A 21,959-nucleotide genomic window follows, 5' to 3' on the forward strand; every position below is an offset into this window, starting at 1 on the left:
CGCGCAGGGCAGCAGCGGGGCCGGGCGGGGCGGGACCATGTCGGCGGGTCGGGAGGGGGGAGGCGCGGGCCGGACCAAGTCACCCCGGCGTGGGGGCGCGCTGCTGGCGGCGGCGGGGCTCCGGCCGCCAGGCCCGGTGGAGGCGGGGCGCGGGGACCTCCACCCCTTCCCCGCACAGCGCACCCCGGAGCCGCGGGAGGGAAGCGCGGCCCGGCAGCCCCGCGGCACTGCTGGGGGAGCGGGAAGGCCCCGCTCAGGGCCCGGCCGGGCACCGCGGCCAGGCTGCTGCCTGGGGCAGGGTGAAGGCCTCGGCGTCACCAAAACGGGATAAAAGAACTGATCGCGGCGGATTTGGTGTGGAGGAGCAGACGCTCCTTCACCAACGGCCGGGTGCGCAGGGGAGCCGTCCTGAAGGGAAGCTGCTAAAGTATCTTGAAATTGCTAATGTACAGGGACCTGTAAAATAAGACATTTAGTTTTAACGTTAGACATCACTTATGTTTTACTAGCTATTTTCCCTGTATTTTTCCTGTATTTTACTGTAATGTATATAATTTCATTTATACTTTTTCCTAACTACCCTCTCTAGTCATTACCCAGTTACCCACTTGTAAGATGTTTTGAAACCTTTAACTCTTTGCCTGGTAAAGATAACACAGACCTTGGACAGTCTGAAAAACTCCCCGAGTACATCCCTGATAGCAGGAACCTAAAGAAAACAAGGGCCTAAGAAGAGCCAGTGTCAAGAGAAGTGACTGAAAGCTGATCTAGACTAACCTCCTTGGAACAAAGAGGAGCTGAAGGACGGATGAAGTAACTCTCTGACCACAGATGGACACGAGAAACCTAAAGTTCACTGAGGGACAGTGTGAGAAAGGCTGTGGGGACCCCTAAGGAGGGGAGAAGACCCTCGCTCTATTTTTACTACGCATGCTCAGACTATGTAAATGAATTCTTAGAAGCCATTAGCGTAAGACTGCCTTTTCTAAGCAATCTGATGCACATGTATGCTTTTTGTGTATATTAGTCAGAGAGTTTTGTTAGTGAGTGTGGCACTTGTGGTGGAGCGATCCCCGGTGCTGCGAATAAAGAACCCCTGCTGAACAGTTACCCTCAATCCCGGCTGTTGAGTGAAGCTCTTTGTTTCAGTCTCACCACCAACGCACCCCTAACTCGTGTAGGATGCTGATTATATTGAATACAGTAATGCATATTAATCAAGTTCTCATACATAAACATGCTTATTCCTGTAACTCATTTTCATATTCCCAGCACTTTCTGGTCATGAGTCAGGGGCTGCTTTTGGGACCACCACAGACTACTGACCTAAAAGAAAGACCCTCCAATGTCCTTGACTCAAGGACTTTGGCTCACATTGGAATTTTAACATGCTTCAAGGCCCTGTCACAATACAGCTTTTAAAATACCTGGTCTGCAGGGCAATAAATCATCCTCACCAAGCAGTCTAACGACGGTACCTCGTCTAGCAGCGTAACTGGTTGTATGGTTACTTTAAACAACATCTCTATGACTACTTAAAACATTACACCACTATCTTTTATAAAAAACAGTATTTCTGTGAGATTCCATTTAATTGATTAGTCCTAATCATTCCTTATCAAAATCTCCAAAAATCAACTCAAATTAATAACAAATCAGTAACAATCAGTAACAGGGGCAGCCCAGAAGACATCACCCAGCCGTGAGCCCCCCGGCCACGGTGGGACACATCGCCGTGACCCCAAGGCACGCTGGCCTGGATGCCTCTCCAAAGCCCAGAGCCTGACTCTTGATGTGCTGCATTCCCCAAACGTCATAAGTGAGAAGGGAAGAAACATAAATTATAAGCGTTTCACACTAAACCTTGCAGTTCTTCAGGGTGTGCTTCCAGAGCTTGGGCTGTTCCGAGCCAGCGCAGCAGCAGCTGAGGTTCCCCGTGATGCGCTGTGGCAGCAGGAGTTCTTCAGGGGATGACCTCCACCACAAGCCATGCGACTGTCCCCTCCCATCACACACACGCAGAGCCCAGAGTGAAAAAAAAAAGCTGAGGAGCTTACTTCACAGAATCAGAATCACAGAATCATTCAGGTTGGAAAAGACCCTCAGGATCATCGAGTCCAACCCTCAGCCCTACTCTGCAAAGTTTTCCCCTACACCACATCCCCCAACAGCTCATCCAAACGGCCCTTAAACACACCCAGGGATGGGGACTCCACCCCCTCCCTGGGCAGCCTATTCCACTCTCTGACCACTCTTTCTGGGAAACATTTTTTCCTTGTGTCCAGTCTGAACCTCCCCTGTTGCAGTTTAAAGCCGTTCCCTCTCGTTCTGTCACTAATCACCTGTGAGAAGAGACCAGCACCAACCTCTCTACAATGTCCTTTCAGGGAGCTGTAGAGAGTGATGAGGTCTCCCCTCACCTTCTCCTCCTCACACTGAACAGCCCCAGCTCCTTCAATCTCTCCTCACAGGATTTATTCTCCAGGCCCTTCCCCAGCCTCGTTGCCCTCCTCTGCACTCGCTCCAGCCCCTCGAGATCTCTCTCGTATTGAGGTGCCCAAAACTGGACACAACCCTCCAGGTGTGGCCTCACAGAGCACAGGGGGACTATCACCTCCCTATTTCTGCTGGCCACACTATTTCTAATCCAAGCCAGGATGCCATTGGCTTTCTTGGCCCCCTGGTCACACTGCCGGCTCATGTTCAGCTGCTGGTCAATTAGAACCCCCAAATCCTTCTCTTCCAGACAGCTCCAGCCACACCTCCCCTGTAGCCATGCAGGGGGTTGTTGTGGCCCAAGGGCAGGACCCGACACTTGGCCTTGTTGAAGCTCATCCCGTCAATGTTGGCCACCGATCCAATATATCCAAGTCTCTCTGTAGAGCCTCCCTATCCTCATGCAGATCGACACTCCCGCTTCACTTGGTGTCATCTGCGAACTTACTGATGATACACTCTATGTCCTTATCAAGATCATCAATAAAGATGTTGAACAGAAATGGTCCCAACACTGAGCCCTGAGGAACACCCCTTGTGACCAGCCGCCATCTGGATTTAGCTCCATTGACCACCACTCTCTGGGACCGTCCATCCAGCCAGTGCTTGACCCAGCAGACCGTTCACTCGTCCAGGCCATGGGCAGCCAGTTTTTCTGTGAAAATCCTATGGGGAACTGTGTCGAATGCTTCTCAAAAGTACCAATTTGTATCAGTGTGTTGAACAAGGAAGGGCCTTGCTGCCCTTACCCTGGGTGCCCGCCCGGCCTGCCTGGTCCCTCCATGCATTGCTCCCAGCTCCAGCTGTTGGGATTTGCTGTGACAGGGCCAAAGGGTCAAGGCCAGGCAGGAGTGGGGCCTGTGGTGGATGTAGGTGCCCCGTGGAGTTGGTTGCTGTAATGTATTAGTGCTCCCAGAACAGTTTCCCATCAAATGGACTGAATTTTTGTGGTCTTCTGTGAGTTCTACTCTCCTGAGTATAAGACATTATTTCCTGCCTCCTTCCTTCTCTGCCTGAAGTTGAATGTACTCTTTTCTTACCTGCCAACACTGGTATTCCAATTAATATAGTCGTTAGAAACAATGGAGTTAAATTAAGCATGATGTTGGTGCAGTCTTCTCTTTAGATTCCTTTATTGTTGTATACTTTCTGTTTTCTTTCAAGGACCCTCACACAAATACAGATTAAAGTGGTGTCCCTTTAAGAAGGTAGAGCAAAATTGGCATTAATGACCACACCTGTAGGGAAGGGAAGTGAGAGAAAACCAGGAGGCACAACAGATAAAAGGCAGCTGTTGGCACTTGCCTGTCCTGGCAAGGGGGTGTTAAGCTTCCTAGGCTAAGAGTGGAGGGGCAAAGGTGAAAATGGAGTCTCCACGGTGTGAGCAGATGGTCACAAAGGTCTCTCTAGCCGAGATTCTGAGATGTTTTGAACATCCTATAAGTGAGGAGCAAGCCTGGGCTGTCTGCTTTCAGTGTTGCTGTAGAATGGAGCAGCTGGCCCAGGGGCTGTGCCCACCACTCCATTCTGTATTCATAAAAGGTACTGGAAGCATCTTTATCCACGCTGATGGTACTGCTTCCTTCAAGGTGTACCACAAGTCTGGTAAGAGCACAGGTAGCTGTGGATGCCAAGGGCTGTTCCTGTAACAGGCTGAAATGTGGGGATAAATTGGGGATTTTTCCTTCCCCCCCCTGGTATGTTGTCATGAAGCTATTCTACTGCTTATGCTTCATTTCAAAGGACTGTAGATGACTGATAATACAGATGTACAACCTCCTGATTTTTCTAATAGTGCTCTAGTGAATCACTTGGTTCTAGGGAATAGCTGGGATGAAAGTTTATTATCGGTTCTGTTATTTGAAATAAATAGTCTGAAGCTTTATTATAAGTCTTGCTCTGTTTGTCTTCCAATCTTCCTTTGTATAGTAACTCTCTGAATCATGATTCACAGTTTCTCTTTTTTGTCACTATGTGCAGGCAGCAAGTGGCAACAAGCTTGTCTAAGGCACTGCTCGGCTGCACTGCTGCAGAGGTCAGTGCTAGGCTTGCTCTTCAGGGACAAGAGCAGGTAATAGAGTGAAGACAAAGATCCAGTGCCTTCCTTGTAGTTGGGTATCTATTAGCAAACAAAGATAGTACCCAGCAGCAGTTACTTTGGGACTAATGCTCACAGTAAGAAGAGTATCCTGTGTTGCTTTCCAGGAGTCCCCAAATATACACATACTTTCCCCAGGTGGGACTGACCTTAGTCAGAGGGGTTTGTTTCCTTTTTACCAAGAATGTTTCCTGTTTCTATCTCTTAACAGGGATTCTAAAAGCTGTTTATCAATGCCTATCTTTCTTCCACTTGCCTCTTTTTTTCCCTTTCAGATGTTGGCAGCATTCAGCAGTCAGAGGACAAGGTAAGCCTGTGTCTTCACCTTCGTTATGTGTGCAGATATAATCCTGCTGTAGTAGAAGGCCAGCTCAGGAGATACAGGTGTCTTTGGAAACTATCAAGGTGCTTAAATTTGGTGTGCCCTGAGAGAGTGACTCTGTCCTCTGCAATCTGGAAAATGAAACAAAATGCTAGGGCTGAACTCAAGTAAGACAATGGGCCTGGGAAACAATGTGCGCAGATGCTGCCTACTGCGGAATAGCCCACAGTCTTTTTTGTCTTAATAACAGATAACTTAGAGGTGCTAGATAAGGCCATTTTAAAATCTTAAACCAGCTGATTTAGGGAGTATCTCAGGCTCCCTGATGAGCTTTTGGGCCCTTCTTATCCTGAGAGATGTGCTCAGCCCTGAGGGGCAGTCGAGGGTACATGTATGGCTGGGAAGTGAGAGCTGCAAAGTTCTCCACAATGTTTTGTGCCGCACTGCTTCCTTGGTCTCTGCCTGCAGCTGTTGGAGTACTTGGGAGTGGTGATCTATGAAGCCTTGGACTGGGGAATCGACAGCCAAGTGGAGCGAGAACTGAGTGATCCGTTGGAGAAACTGCTGTGCCTCATGTTGAAACTGGATGAGGAGGCAGTGAAACCAGCAGTCACTCTGCAGGATGTTATCAAGGTTTCCTTCTTCCCACTTAGTAAATAGAGCAGCTTTAGAGGAGTTCATGGAACAATGCTGTTAACCAAGGGGCACGACCATTTCTGGAAAAAGCTGGGTAGCTTGTTGGGAGGACATGGAGGGAGCTCATGGTTTTCCCATCAGAGGAAAAAGGCAAAACCATCTTAGGTGTGTGCAAATGCCTATGAAAAAGAATTAAGAAGGAAGACTGAGCATGGCTCTCACAGCTGTGTCTGCAAAGTCCTTCTGTACAGAGTCTCCAAATTTGATGCCTAGAAGGCAAAAAAGTCACTTGTCCATAGTATGCAGGTTGTGCAAGATCTGGGATTTGAATGTCTCAAACATAGTTTTCTCTCAACCGTAATCAAAGGCATGAGAAACTTCCCACCCCTCAGTCTGATCAGGGCAAGTGACTCCACCTGCTGTGGTTTTTTTGTGCTTTGTCTGTGCTGGAGGCTGCCCCTTCCAGGTACTTATTTTAAAGCACACCCTATGGAGAACAAGATATATAAATTACACAGCTCCTTACATTACTGTACATATAAGATTGGACATCTTGCTTCTTTGTTACTCTGCGTGTGCAATAGAAAACAAAACCAAAAAAAAGATATTTTTTTTTTTGGCCCCCAAAGGGACTGTGAGGAAGATGTGTTTTAGCCATGGATTGAGAAAACTAAATCTTGCTTTATTCCATCCTATGGTGTTTTTTTCATTTCAAGATCTCTTTTAAATAGCTGCACTTCTTTCAGGCCTGTGAGGAGCACTTGTCCAGGCCTTCTGAGGCTACCAGCCATTACGAAATGACCTGTAGGAGTCTCTTTACTGAATATATGGAACTTCAGAAGCTCATGATCACCATCCAGACCTCCAAAGAGGTACATCTGGGTTCACCCCTTAGCTGCTCTTCCCTCTGCCTTCACACACTCACCTAGTTCTAAAGTAACCTTCCCATTGCCCCAGAAATGGAGTACCTAGTGGAAGGTCTATTTTCACAATGTGAAAGGCTACTGTCTCTGCACCATATTAGTAATTTATTGTAGCTTTGGAAAGTTTGGGTGTTTGGGGCCTCTAGGCTTTTCAGATTAGTAATTTATACTGGATAATCTAGTAATTTATACTGGATGGATAGGAAATCACTGACCAGTGCAAGGTGTGCTTGCTTCTCAGAGTCTGAGAAAAATGGATGTGGAAGATTTGGTGGAAAATCACCTTCAGAAGAAGGAAAAACATGGGGTAAGGGATTTAATTGCTTCATTATGGGGAGTTGGGGTTTTTTGTCTACCTTGGCTCTCTGAGGCTTTCCACTGACTCTTCTATGAAAAGCAGAGCTTGAACACAAACAAAACTATTTAAGTTGTTCAAGAGCTTAAGCAGTTAAAGACTTGTCTGCAAAACAAGCTGGGGAGTGAACTTGAAGTTAAACTGTTTTGTGTGTTAACCTCATGTGGGCATTTATTCTACACAAAGGTTGTCTTTGTGGTTCAATTTAAACCGGTTCTAAAAATGAAGTTGGAGGCAGTCTTTGGAGTAAGTGTCCACAAGTAATTACTCAGGCTGTTTGTTCCTGCAAATAAGCCCCAAACTCCAGCTCTTGGCAGGAACTGACACCTGCCAAAAGCAATCTGTTCCCTTTTTGTAGCTGGACTGAAAACTCCCAGAAAACTGTTCTGTTGGTGGTAGTACTGGGGTGGACTAGTTCACTCTTATTATGTGGGGTCTGTGCTGGTTCAGGGCTGGAGGGGATTGAAGGCCAGCAGCTCTGTCCATATTTGTGGTTGTGCAGCTCCAGCAGCTCAAAGGGGTGAAGGAGGGTGAGCAACATTGGAGTTGTAGCTCCTACCTTCTGCTCACTGCCTTTCTTGTCTTTCCGTTCTGTCCTTCCATAGATCTTAGACTGTGTTTGGGGCAGAGAAAGCAACTTATTCTCTTCAAGGCCCTACGGAGTCAGGGCTCAATCAGAAACAAATAGCTCTTCTGGCTGGAGCTCTGCCCAGCATAAACAAATGCACTGTAGTCTGGAGTCTGTGGAGACAAACGGCAAGCCCCGAGAGACTTGTGGACTTGCTCCCTTTGTCTAAATAGCACTTGCTTTGAAGCGTGCTCAAACTATTCGTATGAAAATGTTTGTGAAATGTGTGTTTGGGCATATTCTCAATTTTGTGATCTATTAAAATAAACTGGCAAGCTATCTCAAACCACAAACTCATCAACTGCTATAGCTCTTTTCTGCAGGGAATACATGAATAAATACATGGGCTTTGCCGTGTGGCCTGAAGGCCAGTGTGTTTGGCCTCTGCTCCTTCAGGAGACATGAATTCCAAAAGCAGGATGTCTGTTGCAAATCCTCTGCCTCTAGTTTCCAAGTCCCTAACCACCAGTTGATTGCATTGTTCTGACAAACCCTTGAGTTTAAAATAACCAGGATGCCAACTTCACCGGGATCCTATAGATTAGAGCTGATGCCTTGAGTGGTGCTAAGTAGCTAATGCTCTCTATGGACCAGACTTTTTCATGGTGACTGCTACAAAACAGGCCTTCTGAAACGTAGGCCACGGCCTGATAGCATGCAGGGCTGTACAATTTCAGCAGAGCCTATCTGGACATGTCACAAGACAATCTTCACCTTGAAATCTAAGCAGTGAGACCCCTTAGGAACACAGCTGTCTTGCCACTCCTCTGTTGAACTGAATGCTGTGGGTTTGGAGTGCTGTAGCATTTTGTGTCCCATTGCACAGGTGTGGGAAGTTTATGTGGAGTTTGACAATACATGGGATGGCCCAAGTAGAATAATTGCAGTGATCCAATCAGTTGGGAAAGAAAAGTATGAGTGATAATGTCACCTACATCTGAAAAATGTTTTGGGTGTACAAGATGCTCTGAAATGGCCAGCTGAAGGCAATTCTTGTCCCAAAACTAATGTGGCAATTATTACAGTACAGAAGTCTCTCTTCAGGTTGTATCTTTCAGTCAAGTTCTGTCCCCATGTGAAATACAACTCTAGGAAGTGCAAATGGCTCAGGATAAGCTATTTCAAAGGTCTCTAACACTGATCAGTTTGCCCAGAGTTCTACACAGTAATAAATACAGCCTAGGAGATATGGCTAGTCTATCATCACTGACAGTTCTAGTTCTCTGGAGTTGAGGTATGACTGTATCAAAGCCAGGCTAAAATAATCCAACAAAAAAAATCCATCTTCCTGAAGGCAGCCATCACTCGGAGCTTGCATAAGATTCTTCTGATATTATACCAAGATATCTGAAGGGTGAGTTGAGAGAAGATGCTTCATACTGTAAGTGGGAAAGGGAGAGGAGTCTGTCAGAAACTTTGTTCTGAGGCAGTTTTCTAAAGTGTTTTGCTTCCCTTTCACTGTTTATAATACAATCACTTGTTCTTACTCAATTTGCCGTTGGGATCCAGATAAGCTGTCGACTTAACGCTTCCATTACAATGTTGTCTAAACATGCCATTGAGTTGATTATTTCTTTTCCTGTCTTTAACTTTTGTTGGGTTATACAGCATGCCTGAGCATCCTTAGATATTAACACAGGAACAGGATGAGCAGATGTCAGAGTTATCAGCTTGTGTCTCCAGGCTGAAACTGCTAACGTATGCTGCTGTGGAGGTTAAAGCAGGAGATCCCTTTCCCCTTGTTGCCTCTTGTCTGTGGGCTCTTCAACCCTTAGTTTCTGAGAGTTCAGAGGATTTTAATGGTAAGATTTAGGGTTTCATTCCCAGTGTTTTCTAGGATCAAATAACATGAAAAAACTCTGGCACCTGGAGCACTTGCAGGAAGTAGGTATTCAAGAAAATGGGTCTAGCTACCTGGCAGCAGAAGCTGTGTTTTGCTGAAGTACATTCATAAAGTTAATGACAAAATTTGGGAATGAGCCTGGTGAGCCAGCTCCCAGGTTCCTTGTTGTAAATTAACTTCTGCAAAGAGAAGCAATTCTCTGCTCTGGTACTGTGCCCTGATCTGGAAGTGAGTTGAAGGGGGCGTTAAGGACACATTTCTGTGTTTCTGAACGACTTCAGTTGCTAAATGTGCCCTATTACATGGAAGGAGGGGATGGTGCTCTGGGCCTTCTAGCCAGCTGTTGACTTGGCCCTCACTGGTTTCTCCAAGGCATCCCCGTGGCCCAGTGTCATCCATGAACTGCAGAAAGGTGTGAGGCTGCGCAAGGCTGCTGAGCGACCACAGCGTCCCGCACCTCCAGCAGAACGTATCTGCTCTCCCTATGAATTACTTTTGGATGATATTCAGCACAAGAGGTACACCTTTCGGAAGGTGAGTGGCTAGAGTCAACGGACAACTTTGAAACCACCTGCTCTACCTCATTTCTAAGCGGTATTTGTTGAGACCTCTTCTCCAAAACCTGTCTTTATCAAAGGTACTCCCAAGTCCAGAAGTGTCTGGTCTCCCTCTCACTCCAGCTCAACATTAGATTGCCCTCTTTGTCCACCCAAGTGCTTCATTTTCAGTATCGTAGAATCATAGAATGGTTTGGGTTGGAAGGGACCTTAAAGATCATCTAGTCCCAACTCCCCTGCCACGGGCAGGGACGCCTTCCACTAGCCCAGGTTGCTCAAAGCCCCGTCCAACCTGGCCTTGATGAGGATGGGGCATCCACAACCTCTCTGGGCAACCTGTTCCAGTGAGGCTGTGGATGTCTTTTTAAGTCAGGGGTAGCCATGCTTTCATGAAGCTGGGTGGTAAACTTTTTGTCCCTCCAGGGGCCAGCCACTCCCTTCCCTGGAGCGATTACGCTGCCTTGCACGCAACAGTTTCATGAAACAGACCCTTGCCTGCTTATGCCTTCCACCTTGGACGCTTGTGTCCTCCCAGGGTCCTTGAGCTGAGCTGTGCCTGGCATCTCTTACTAGTTGCCTTGCCTTCCCTGGTGCTGTGGGATGCATGCAAGTGCAAAAGCACTTTTGAGCAAGTCCTTTGCTCAGCCGCAGGCAGAGGCCTCTAGGCAGTGTATGTGAGCTACTGCAGGAGTTTAGTCAGGGTAAAAGAAGCTGAGCCCCTGCCCGGAGCAGCTGCCCTGCTGACTCAGGTGGTAGGGGCTGCCAGCAATGTGGATGGTTGGTGAAGATGACCAGATACAAAAATGTCTTGGGTGTCTCTAAAGGCTTGTGACACTGTTCACTTGCTGCAACTTGAGCTGGGAATGATGAGCAGATCTAAAACATTGGCATAAGGCTTTGTGGCATTGGCGTGCTTTGCAAACAGACGTCTTGGCAGGAGATGAGACACAACTCTGCTTGTAATAAAGAGCGCTATTTTGAAAAGTGAAAACTTTGCATACCACACTAGACATCGGCTTTTTTCTCATTATTGGCGCTGCTAAAGTGCAGGGGGTTTAAAAGCCTCAGCTAAACCATGCACCTCTATAAAATCCCAGCTCTTGCTTGTCTTGACTGTGGCTCCAGCCTTCAGACAAGGCTTTGACATTTCTCTGGAGAGATTTTGATTGATATATAAGTGAATAGTAGTGGAAAGGAGAAAATACATCATAACTACTTGTGTTCCTTGCAATGTACTGTGTGTATCAACGGACTGTGCAGTACAGAATTGTAACTCAAGGTGGCAGGATGAACTGGGTCTTGATTTTCTTTTTTCTTTAAATTTTTTTCTGTGGTCGACAAGAAGCACAAACACGTTTAAAGAGTAGTAGTCATGAATGCTAGAAGAAAGCATAGAGTGCTACTGCTCAGGTCTTTGTGAAGGCTCTTAAATGAGGATTTCCCCATCTGCAAAGCTATTTTAAAGCTTCCCTAGCAAACAGTAGTTTAATTTGCAAATGAATGAAAGCACAGCTAGTGTGGGAAGCTGTAGTGTTGTTCTACCTGCACTCCTATGTGTTCTGGAAAGTAAATGGCACAGCCTCAAAGTAAGAATAAGAGAACAAGGCAGCTAAAGACATGCATGTGCAACTTGACTTTTTTGTCAGTTCTCCCCTACGCAGCAAGCACGGGGCTCAATGAGGGAGACAGTCTGCCTCACATGAATACCTGCCCTGCCATTCTATCTTGCTATTGTTCGTAGTTTATGTAGGGCTGTAAACCAGTCTCTGGGACTCTAGCTTAGGCATACAGCTGCCTGCTGCTACAGTTCTTGTTACAGTTGTGTTAACCCATTCAGTGACTCTCCTCCCTGGAGCTGAGTTCTCACTGATGGGTGTGATGTGACCATGGTGCTTGTCAGGATCACTCCTGACATTAAAATCTGAGTACAGTGTTCTCCAGTGGCTGCTCAGAGCAGTCCATGAGCTGCTGGGGCTAGAAGGCTGTATGCTTCTTGTGCAAGCCTCAAAGGGCTGTGCAACATTTCTGATTGCTTCTAGTTTGCCACAAGCAAATTTGTCTCTACCAAAAACCATATAAGTAAACCTCATCATTCTACGCTTTCCAACTCAGTTTTTTTTATGCCTTCCCCACCTTCCCCATCCCCAAATCCTGACTTGTGTCATTCACAGTGCCACTGAATGGGAGGGTGTACTAGGAGCAGGGAAAGAACTAGTGCTTAAGCATCATTTCTGCTCTTTCAGGTGATCAAAGCCCCAGGACCCCCAGAGCTGATGTAGCTGCTCCCAAGCCTCACCTAAAGTCTGTAGGTGACCTGGTGCTGCATCTAATGATAGCAAACCAAGATGATTCTGGAGTTGATGGGACAGTTTCTAGGAATATAGAGCTAATGTCTTAATACTAGTTTGGATTTGGGATGGAGATATATTAACCATATTAACTGTTGGGCAGACTCTCCTGTCAAAACAAGGGGTTGGGAAAATGGGAGGTGACATCTCTGTAGGAGGAAGATGATTGATCTCCCTACTTCCTCCACTGCTTCTTCCATTTGGAACATTTTGTGGTCCTGAAAGTACTCCTGGAGTTCTCTGTTTTAAATTTGAGAGTTGCCAAAGTTTTCTACTACGCATATCTAAAGGTTCTCTCATGTGTCTCTTGTGTGCAGGGCCCAGTGCCCTCTTGAGTGAGAGGCACTTGTAAACCAGTGCCATTGCTGAAGGAGTGGTTTTGTGACCACTGGTCTCCTTGCTCTATCCACTGGCTCTTTCTGGTGCTGTGCTTTGCCTGCAGGTGCTGGAGAGGAAGCTGGAAGAGTGTGTGCCAAGGGAGTCCAGCTGGCATGAACAGCTCATGGCAGAAATAAAACGACCATGGAAGCTTCGGTCAGCAGCAGCAAGGGACAATGGGAGCAGGCCCAAAGGTACCTGCTGCAAAGTGACCTATCAAGCATGCAAGTGAAGGCAGTGTTGACTAAAAATAATGGATGGCCTTTGAAATGAAAGCCAACTTATCTCTTCCATAGTGTGTATAATGCAAGGGAGGTGTGAATGCAAATTTTGTGTGATAGAGGTGGTATGGCATGAGAACAGATCTTCCTAGAAAATCTGTTTGTGGCTTATTAAGACTCAAAAGATGTTTCAAATTACCCTTTTTTCTATGGATGTTAAAATTTGTCTGTCCACGAAGTGAGAGAACAGGATTTTGACCATCACCTAAAACTAAAAGATTATATAACTACCAGGACAAAGTCTAGTCAAATCTCAAATTTTTCTGTGTGGGTATAAGATTTGTCATTTTCTTGTCACAGCAGAGTATCTTATCTTGTCTGTATGTATGGGGTTGCTTGTTCCCCCTCTCCCCTGCAGAAATGCTTGTGGCACCAAATATTGCCTTGAAATCTCCAAGCAATAGTTTCTTAACCCTCCAAGATGCCAGTACCAAGTTTAAAATTGTGAACACTACAACACAGCAGCTGGGACCAGGCGTTCAGGTAAGGCTTTAAATGAAAGGGCTCTGAGAGGCAGAAGTACTTCAGGCATTGGATCTGCACACACACATAGCCTGGAACGTCGGGTTCAAATCCTAGTGTGGGCAATCTTGTCTCTCAAAAGTGAACGAATGTGGTACTATTAGGTTCACTGAAGTCCTTTCCTTTACAGAAGCTCATACCATATTTAAACACTTTTTTTTGGTGGCATAACTGCAACCTATAGAACCAAGGTCTGCTCTGGTCTCTTAAAACTAGATCCTGCAGAAGTTTTAATATGCATGAGAGTTGGCCAATATGGGCCAGAACTATTCCCACACTTACCTCACAGCGAGGCATTTGATGCTAGATGTGCTGATGTATTTGTGTTTCATGTGGTATGTGAGCTTGTGGAAGGAAGACTTGCTTCCTGAAAATAAATCATTAACTTCACTGGTGAATTCCCACTCTTCTGCCTGTGGAGCAATTTTGGGAGCACCATTCTTCAATAAACCATGATACAATCTTCAGGTTCTTTAATTCCTGGCTTGATCATGAAAAGCTTGACTGCTTGGTTCTGGGATTCAGTCTGAGCATATTCAGAAATTCTGTGGAACAGAACTTAAGCCCTAACACATCATGTCTAGCACAGATGCACTGGCATACAAACAGGAATCTGTTTTCTGTAAACATTTCTGTCTGAAATGCTGTTGCTTAACTGAGAAAAACGGATATGTATTAATAAAAGCAGAAAAATCTTAGCTATATTTGCACAAGTCCATGTTACTTGTGGGAATGTTCAGCATTTGAGAACCCTGTGGTTGATGTATTACTGCTAAACTAGAAGGACCTTCATATGGAGAGTAATATAACCAAATTTGTTTTTTGTTTTTCTAGAGAAGCTAGAAACGGTGCTGTTGAGATTCAACATTGGGTTTGAGTTGGGTTAGTGGGGCATGGTCTCTTGAACTGTTCTCCAGTGTTGCTACATGTGAGCTGGAGCCAAGAAAATGGTTTCAATGTACTCGAGAGTTGTATAGGGAGTATTTTGTGAAATTGGTTCCTGAACAGGTGAAACTTTGGGACTCGTATCTGCAAGTGAACCTGGGTGAGAGAGAGAACAGATGAATTTGAAATTTCACTAGCTTGGCTGGAGCTTCCTGGTTGCAGGGGGAATTAACTTGCTATTACCTCTTGAAATATAAAGTTGCTGAATGTACCACACTGATTTCTCTCTCTGCTCCACTTTTGGCTGAGCTTTGAACGTTTCTGGTCAGCCCTGGCTATCCTGGGTTTTGTTTAGCTGCAGCACTTCTGAGGCTTGGTGTCTCTTGTATGCAGCTTAAGAACATCCTGTCCTCTGGTCTACAGAAAACCACTCCCAAGCTGCCCTCCAGCACCTGTCTTGCCTCAGCCAGGTCATCAGCAGTATCCTGCAACAGCACAGGTCAGTGTACTTCTAGCTGCGCATCTAAACCAGGTGACAAAGTACAGTGGCCTGCCGGGTTCCCAAAGCCTTAGGTTGGGCTCACTGTACGCGCTCTCTCTGATCAGCTGAAGACACTTTACAGGAGGAGCTCCAACACATAGTAACGAGTCTGGGGAGGTGCCCTTAGAAAACCATTCCTCTGCAGTTGATTGAAGCTTGTCTAGCTGCTGCAGCTTCAAAACAATGATAGCATGTCCCCAAAGGCCTAACTGGAATTCACAGTAAAAGCTAAATGAGTGTTTTGAATGTTCAAATACAAAGCACACCACTTGATTTTATTAAACTAAATGGTGCTAATGAAGCCTCATCACGGCCTACTGACAAGCATAATTACTGTAACCCCTGTTTTTTGTGATCTGAGCTGATGGGCGTTGAGGGGGAGGGATGCAAGCCTTGCTACCTTTGGAAGGCACTGTAGTGCTCTTGAGCATTCAGCTTTTGGGGTGAGTACGTAGAAGCTGTCAGTTGGTTTTCTGCACCCTAAAACTCTCTCTTCCTATCCAGGTCTCGCTGCAAATAGCACATATCCTCCCATGAGCGCACCCACACTAGGAGACATTAAACCTAATGGTGTCCTGAATGCTGGCCAACAGCAGCAGCCTCCTTACAGAGGAAGGTCCAAATCTTTAGAGAGAGGTCTTCAAAGCAAGGAACTTGTAAGTCTAGCAAGCCTGGTCTGATACATCTGGTAACGACCAGAGCTTGCACCTTGATCCTCATACAGTAGCACAAGCAGTAGATCCTCAAGCAGTAAGCACGTTCTGTGGTTTTTATCGTAGGCCATACTAGGCTCATGTATGTAAGCTTGGAGAGCTTAAAAGAAAACTGAATGCTGTAGGGTCCTTGTGGAGGCTTCCCAGTTTGAATGATGAAATAAAGTTGTTCCTCATACAGGAAGAGAAAAATACCACTGCATTACTTGAAAGTGTCCGTCAAGGCTTCCTCAAGCAGACTGTAGTTGGCAATGGGCCTGTCCTGCTTTCTCCCTCTTCCCTCATTATTTCTAGATTCTGACACGTTCACAAACATCCTGTAAGCTTCAGTAAAGGGAACAGGTGGTTGACAAAACGTAGGTAGCTCAGCATCAGTGACTTTTAAATGTATGCTGTACTGAAGTCGTCAGGCTCAATGACTGTTGGGGCAGCAATGCTGGGTTTTGCGTGCTTCTGTGCAACCTTTGAATCATGGCCTTGCCCTGTTCTGCCCTGACAAGGTGTGCTGTGCCCTGGTCTCCCTTCCTTCTGCATCCCTCCCTGCCCCACCCCTGGCAAGACTCTAAACTGACCATAACTCCATGTTCAACAGTGTGGTAGGGGCTGCAGGTGGGTTGGGCTCCCCACCTGGGGATAAAAGCACTGTTGTCTCTCCTGGTTGACCACCAGACCATAGCTGCCATTTGTGTGGGGCCAGTGGGTCTTGGGGAAGAGAAGGCAGGAGAGTGTTGTGCTGTGGAAAGGGATCCTGTACCTAGGAGGGGCCAGGGTGCTGTCTGTGCTGTGGTCTGTACCAAAGGGTAGAATTCCTCAGACTGGCTCTGGAAATGGTATTAACTACTGTGGTGACCAAGCGACCTGCTTCCCTAGCGAGGTGTCAGAAAGCTGCTTCAAAACTGTAACAACCACTAAAACCCCTGTAGTAGTTTCTCTACTAGTATCGTCGGAGTCAACTGATTCTCCCATCACTGGCAAAACTGAGTTTTGGGGACAAATGCTCCCGAGCCTTTTGGGACCCAGTTGTGAGGATGACCTCCCCAAATATCAGCTTGTTTCTGCTTTCTCTGATGCTTAACTTCTGTCTTTGGATAGGACTGTGCCTTTCCTACCAAGTGCCCGTCACCAACCATTGCTGAGCTGATTGGAACCAGATATGCAATGGTGGGGCTGGAAGGGCAAGGCTTCTCCCAAGGAGGTAGTGATGGTGTCTTTCCAAGAGCAAAGGTATGTTTCCTCTCCTTCTCTTTGTCCTGTCCTTGTCTTTTCAAAAGCTGGCTGGCTTCCTGGCCCTCAGTGCTCAACTGCTGAGGTGCTCTCTGCCTAAACCTACTCTGTTCATCCAGCTGACCTGAGTTTAGCCCTAGGTTGTAAAAATAATACCTGTGCCCTGATGGCTTCTAATCAAGCTGTGTAAGTTGCCTACAAAGTAAACGAGCCTTTGCTTGATACTTGCTGTCTGTTATTTCCACACTAGGAGAGCTGACTGCCGTGACTGTTGGCCAGCTCTGAAATCACAAAGTAATTACTTGGAATTTGATATGGCTAAACAGTGATACAAAGGCTCTTAACTCAGGCTCCCACACCTGAGTTGTGCTGACTCTCAAACCACCTTGCTGAGTGGTCACAAAGGAGATGAAGGGTACAAGGACTAACCCGCAGCACAGGGCTGTTGGCTGTCCCCTCTGCTTAACTGCTGGCTTATTCACCGAGTCCCCTTTAGAGGGGGTGTTGTAACCAGCCCCTCTAGAGCAGATGTCGTGAGTACAAGCCCTCTGCAACGCAGATGTGAGGAAGTCCGTGCTACTTGGCTTAGGGGTCAGCTTCTTGCCCTCACTTATTGAGCAGTATAGACAGAGCCAAAGGGTTCTACTAGCAGAGCTATGCTACTTCCACAATCTGATGCTCCTGAGACCAAATCCTTCTTTTCTTCTCACCTCATTTACCAACCCTGCTTTAACTTGCATGCTCTCTGCCTATTCTAAAATGGCTCTCTTACCCCCTTTGTGTTCTTGCTGCTGAAGTTTTTTTAGCTTTCTCAAGCTCTGCTTCTCAAGATAATATCACTTCTGACTGCCAGCTGTTTATGAATGTGTTCTTTTTTATAAAGTTCAAGCGACTCATCAACTTCCTTATGACTCATTTTTTGCTTCAGGATTGGATTCAAATTTGCCCTGACTTAATCTCTTTGGGATTGCAGCAGTCTACCTCAAAGAATGTCTCTCTTCTTCCCTCTCTCTTAACTAGCTACTGTTACACTCTTGCACAATACAGCTATTGTTTGCTCAAGAGCCTTTTTTTAAACTCCTGTTGTCTGGCAGCTGCCCCAAACCTCTGCATCATAAAAACACTGGCCTACAAGTAAGATTTTTTTTTGCCTTTTTAGCTTTTAATTCCTGTGTCTTTGCTATCCTTTATTGGACCTCTGTTATTGTATGTGGATCTAAAGCCTTTAGAAGGTTGGTTTATGTGCTTGCTCTTTGGCAGGCAGTGGATACTGTTGGTACAAAGATATTTCCCATTTGCATTCACAAGTAACTTTTCTTTCCACAGATCTGTTTCAGCTGCCATAAGCAGATGTTTCTTAAGTGGCCTTACAGCTGTTACCTCTGCAGCAGGTGAGCTGGTACAAAAGGACTGAGTGGGGAGGGAGAAAAGAATGAAAGAACAGTGCTGAACATACTCAGTATTCAAACAGTTGTGGTACTGGACAGGAACAGGTTGCTGAGCCCTTCAGTTTTGCCTTGCTGCACAAGCCAGGCTGAAGTGTCTACAGCTGCAGAGGATGTGAAAAACTTGCCTCTGAAGTGGTATCTCAATTTTAACTCTTAGTATTAAGCTAGCAATAACCAAATTTACTGTGCAAATGTTAGATTCAACTTCTTTGAGATCACTCTGCATTTTGCTCTAAAGGTTGGATTTAACTTCAGTCAAGGGCTTGAGCAGGTTCTGGGAGAGGATCCTCACCAGAATCTTCTGCTGAGGACTGAAAAAGTGAACTCCAGACCCTGTGACAGGGAATGGAGTTGGACCTACTTGTATCCACTTATTTGTCAGAGGTTTTCTGTTCATGGCAGAGGAAAAGAGGAACTTCAGGCTCATTAAGACTCACTTAAGTCTATTTGAAGCAGTGGTGAAGCACTGAGTTGATTACAAGCAACAAGTAAACAACCACTGGGAATTGAGTAACTGTCTGGTGGTAGTGCTGGGTGAAAAGTAACAGGCGTTTGCAGATAAAGCCTTCAAGCTATGGATGCTGACACATTTCAGATGACTTAAACCTGGATAAATAGGAGGGCTGACAAACTGAAGAGGGGAGTTCTAAGCTTGCTCACTTTCCCATCAAGTGACTGTGCCACAATCACAAGTTAAGCCTTCTGTGGGGAAGTCATCCTTAGCTGCAGTATTGGTATCTGCTGAGCTTTACTCAAATGATAATGCTGGGAACTTTTCTCTCTTAGTGTTGTCTGCTGTGACTGCTGCGTCAAGGCAAGTCTAGTCCTTACAACAGCATATGGGTGTTTTACGTTTTCTATTTTCCCTGCACCTCACCTAGTCATAGGAAACTTTCCTTCATCCCACTGATACCTCAAATCTACCCTCTAGCTTGTTTCTAAGAAAACCGAAGAGGGGATATTACAAGGTGGAAAAGCAGCCAGAGTGTCACAGACATCTCTTGTCATACTCAGCTAAAACAACTCTGGTTTCTCTTTCTTTCATCCTGTGTAAAGTAGTTGGGATTACTCTGTGCTCTATTTATACAAGGGTCAGAAAGTTCACTGCATTAATGTCTGTCTTCTAAGTGCACCAAGAAATCAGTTGCATACCATGCAAATTTTCCTGCTAAGGAGGGGGATGTGTTTCCCTGAGAACTCAGGTGACTCGTGTTTTGATTGCAGATGTCCATGCCCTTCAGAACGTGTGTACATCTCCCACTTCACTTCCTAAAACTTTTGAGACTCTCCAGAGAGGAGGACCCAGCTACTCAAGAGCAGAAGACCTCTGATTTGCTGTATGAAATAGAGCACTGGAAGTGTTTTGGGTAAGCTGGGACAGCGATGTTCTGTTTTTACCTTGAAGGATGTTACCACTTACTTGTATGTTGCAAGCCTACAAACATGCAGACAGCAGTGTGTAGTGTTACGCTGAACGACTGGTTTAACCACTGGTCTAACTAGACTACAGTTCTCTGAAGTATTGTGGATTTTAGATGACCACAAGGGAGGACATGTAGGTGCTCTGAAATCCATTTTGCTTTTCAGCTATCAGGTTCCTGACATGGATTCAGAAGTGTCCATATTAGCCCAGACATAGAAGGTTCCTTGTGACAGCTTCATTTGTATGAGAATTTCCAGGCCCCACTGTAGCCTGTCCCCCACAGCTGGGGGTCTGTCACTACAGCCCAGGAATAGCTCCTTTGTAACTAGAAATAAAATATGCTAATGGTCCAGGTATAACTGAAGGAAGAGTAATGCCACAAATGGTTTCTCAGTCCCTCCACACACATACAGACACCTTTTCCTTTTTGTCCCCAGAAGAGGAACTATTTTAAAGAGCTTTTGACAGTTCTGGGTGGAAAAGACAAACCTTGCGGGTATAAGTGTAATATCTAGGACTGGAAACATACATTATCTGTTCTCTTCTTTCCAAATCAGTTATATATTCTACCGGGGAATGGGTATCTTTTCTCTCTGAAACCATACTTTAATGTCACCAAAATAAAGTCACAGCAGTTCCTGGTTCAAAGGCTCGTACTTCAGTTGCCAAAAAGCAGGGGTAGTGTTCACTGCCGAAGTGAACTGTGTGGGGCAGTGGTTTGGCCTGTCTTATAACGCAGGTGTTGCAGAAGAGGTCCAAGTGCCTGCATTACTGCCATGCTTCAGGATGGCAAAAAAAAAAAAAATCCTACAGTGTAAGGATGCGGCCATAACCTTTGGCTGACACACTGTCAGTGGAGGGAAGGTGTCAGTAAATGAAGCTGTTCTGGTGTTTAGTAGCCTTCCTAAGTGGAGCTGACTGCTCTGTTGAAACTTGTGCATTGAGCTAAATCACTTAGCAGTGTTGGATTTGGCATAGGGGAAGGGTGGAAGAACACCATGCCCTCTAACAGAAACATGAGTCAGCTTTCCTGCTTTTCTTTTTCCCTCTCCCACTCCAGTGTACCTGTTATTTTGGAACCCCGTTGCCTAGCACAGCCTCTGTGCCGTTGCTCAGGGACTATGGCAGACTGGCTGACTGCAGACATCTGTACGCGATGTGGGCAGTATCTGTTGAATGTGGCTTCCACTCAACAGCAGAGCATCCCTCTCAGGAGAAATTCCTGGCCTTAAATCAAACTGGAATGGCTCTACTGTAAATTTCTCCTTCACTTGTTCTGTACCTGAAGTAAATGAAACAGCTTTATGCACGGCCTGAACAAAAGACCTCCCTGCTGGTTAGTCTAAGCAGGAAGCGCAGTTAGTACTTATGTATTGTGAAGTATTATAAAGCTCTGTGGCTTTTAGAACTGTTTTGATTCTTTTTATGTGTCTCTGGGGAAAATAAATGTTGAAGCACTATCATGCCTCTAGCATTTCCTCCTTTGCACCTGCCATTGTCATTGTTCTGTGGCACTGTTTGCAGTCATTGATGAGCACACTTTGCCCTATGTAATGAGTACAAGGAAACTTTTAACCTAAAACCTCTATTCCTGAGAGGCTTGGAAAGTAGAGCTCTCAGTTACATGATCACATCACCATGCATTTTACAAACTCTAACTCCTTCCTGATAACTCACTAAAAGCACTTAAAACTCACCGCTCTGATGTGTGTCACCTTGGAGCGGTGGCTGTCAGGCAGCCTGCTTACAGAATCCCAGAATCATCTCAGTTGGAAGAGCCCTTGAAGATCCTCCAGTCCAACCATGAACCTCACACTGACCATTCCCAACTCCACCAGATCCCTCAGCACTGGGTCAACCTGACTCTTCAACCCCTCCAGGGATGGGGACTCCCCCCCTGCCCTGGGCAGCCCATTCCAACGCCCAACAACCCCTTCTGCAAAGAAATCCTTCCTAAGAGCCAGTCTGACCCTGCCCTGGCGCAGCTTGAGGCCATTCCCTCTTGTCCTGGCGCTGGGTCCTTGGCTCAGGAGACTCATCCCCCCTCTCTGCACCCTCCTTTCAGGGAGTTGGAGAGGGCCATGAGGTCTCCCCTCAGCCTCCTCTTCTCCAGACTAAACCCCCCCAGTTCCCTCAGCCGCTCCCCATCAGACCTGTGCTCCAGACCCTGCACCAGCTCCGTTGCCCTTCTCTGGACACGCTCGAGTCATTCAATGGCCGTTTTGGAGTGAGGGGCCCAAAACTGAACCCACTCATCGAGGGGCGGCCTTACCAGTGCTGAGTCCAGGGGTAAGATCCCTTCCCTGTCCCTGCTGGCCATGCTACTGCTGATACAAGC

At 46.2% G+C, this 21,959-nt stretch overlaps 1 protein-coding gene and 1 long non-coding RNA gene across 2 annotated transcripts; both read left to right on the top strand.

The window, feature by feature from the left end:
- The first annotated feature begins 82 nt into the window (after nt 1-82).
- On the top strand, nt 83-1,117 carry LOC141940049 (uncharacterized). Its single transcript, XR_012627859.1, has 2 exons — nt 83-427; nt 651-1,117. It is a non-coding gene; the product is annotated as an uncharacterized LOC141940049 (long non-coding RNA).
- A 2,743-nt stretch (nt 1,118-3,860) lies between these two features.
- Nucleotides 3,861-21,006, top strand: LOC141940050 (protein spire homolog 1-like). Its single transcript, XM_074860817.1, has 17 exons — nt 3,861-4,101; nt 4,870-4,901; nt 5,385-5,549; nt 6,299-6,424; nt 6,717-6,782; nt 9,638-9,839; nt 10,733-10,757; nt 12,118-12,163; nt 12,649-12,778; nt 13,224-13,348; nt 14,696-14,771; nt 15,318-15,469; nt 16,619-16,750; nt 18,077-18,141; nt 18,985-19,012; nt 19,423-19,565; nt 20,682-21,006. Exons 1-17 carry the CDS (start codon nt 3,861-3,863, stop codon nt 20,851-20,853), a joined length of 1,926 nt encoding a protein of 641 aa, XP_074716918.1. The 3' UTR covers nt 20,854-21,006.
- Nucleotides 21,007-21,959: the final 953 nt, after the last annotated feature.

This window comes from Strix uralensis, chromosome 2 (assembly GCF_047716275.1).
Source record: "Strix uralensis isolate ZFMK-TIS-50842 chromosome 2, bStrUra1, whole genome shotgun sequence".
NCBI classification, from domain to species: domain Eukaryota; kingdom Metazoa; phylum Chordata; class Aves; order Strigiformes; family Strigidae; genus Strix; species Strix uralensis.